General features: G+C 40.9%; 1 protein-coding gene across 1 annotated transcript; it reads right to left on the bottom strand.

Moving 5' to 3' along the window:
• Window positions 1–25: 25 nt before the first annotated feature.
• On the bottom strand, window positions 26–938 carry SARC_07469 (hypothetical protein; the record flags this gene model as incomplete). Its single annotated transcript, XM_014298583.1, has 3 exons — window positions 26–135; window positions 354–429; window positions 798–938. The coding sequence occupies 3 exons, from the start codon at window positions 936–938 to the stop codon at window positions 26–28; spliced, it is 327 nt and encodes a 108-aa protein (XP_014154058.1).
• Window positions 939–1,495: the final 557 nt, after the last annotated feature.

The following is a 1,495-nucleotide window of genomic DNA, read 5'->3' as shown; positions in this document are numbered from 1 at the left end:
ATTACGACTATCAATTGCGAACTTTTCAAGACTCAGCATCCCGACCAAGGACAACAAACACGAAGCCTACCTTGACACCGTATTCATTCTCAAAATCTTCATCATCCAGTTGCAAAGCCTCTATTAACTCAGGTACTGGAATGCGAATAGGAACACATAGATAGTTCAATACATGTAAGTACGTCCAAAGGCCATCATGTTATGATAACTGACTATGACGACATATTTGTAAGCGAGGTACTAGTTCATGAAAACACTGATATCAGATAATTTACTGCTACTATTACCCACCATTGATTGAGTTCTTCGAAATCCTTTTTACACTTAAAGTGACTGACAAATCATAGACTTACAAGGTATGTTGACAGCCGAAGGAATAATGCCATAATCCATCTCGTGCTTGTTCCGCACATCAACAAGAAAAGTGCCCTGCGAAGGATAGACAAAACAGTGATTAAGTATCATGTATAGTATAATCATGACTAGTCGTATAATCCATTGGATTCCGTCGGGTTATCGTCGAAATCGATATATTTAAGCCATCTGAGCTCCCACTGCGCGAATCTGATATCATATAGATAATCCTCGTTCTGCCATTATCCATTATACAGATTTGAGCATATGACGTATATAGTCCTGTCGGCGCAGAATTCGATATGTATGAATGCTATCGGAATAACCATGGACGACCTTGTTGCAAGAATACCAAGGTGGCGGATGTTGATCTATATTTGCAATACACCGGTGATCAGTGATCATGCAGATTAAAATCCGCAAAACTATTGAGGGGGACGTACCTTTCTAGGCGTCGAACTCAGCTCTATCACTTCGTCGATGTCGACTATGTTATCTTTAGCGATGCCCGATTTCGACCTCCTTGACCCAAATCCAATCCCGTGCGAGCTTTCAGCTGGCATAGTACAAGCGTTTGGAGGCATTGCGCGGGAAAGGTGTGTATGTGTTCTGTATTGTGTAGTTTCACAAGCGTTAAGGCAGCTTAAAGGTCGGAGTACTGGATACCGAAAAAGTGTGTGTGTGACAGCGCTTCGTCTCGCTAACATCATCTTTAAAAGCATCTTTCTCAGAGTTTCAGTACAATACCTAAAGCTGTTGCTGATATACAATGTACGATCTCAGACTATTACTACCGAATACAACTGCGGGGCTGCTCTCCTTCATTCGTATTCGTGACTCGAGAGTCAAGAGTCGGGACCTCAAAAGCTCGAGAGACAGTCAACACTCAACACGACCTAAAGTGGAGAGAGTTCAACATATAAATATTATAATTAGAGCCAAAAAAGAAAAAGGCCACAAAATGGTGAGCTGTGCTTGCTGTTGGCCCACCACAAATACATCTGATTGGACAGGCACACTGAAATGGGAATCAATCATCTGCGTCCAAAATTACAACAGAGAGAAAACCCTAAACCCTATCTCCATCTCTATATATATATATATATATACTACATACATATACGTATAAATATACATACAC

This window comes from Sphaeroforma arctica (assembly GCF_001186125.1).
Source record: "Sphaeroforma arctica JP610 unplaced genomic scaffold supercont1.595, whole genome shotgun sequence".
NCBI classification, from domain to species: Eukaryota; class Ichthyosporea; order Ichthyophonida; genus Sphaeroforma; species Sphaeroforma arctica.
Note: the sequence above shows the minus strand (reverse complement) of the source record. Positions and strands in the feature narration are given on the sequence as shown.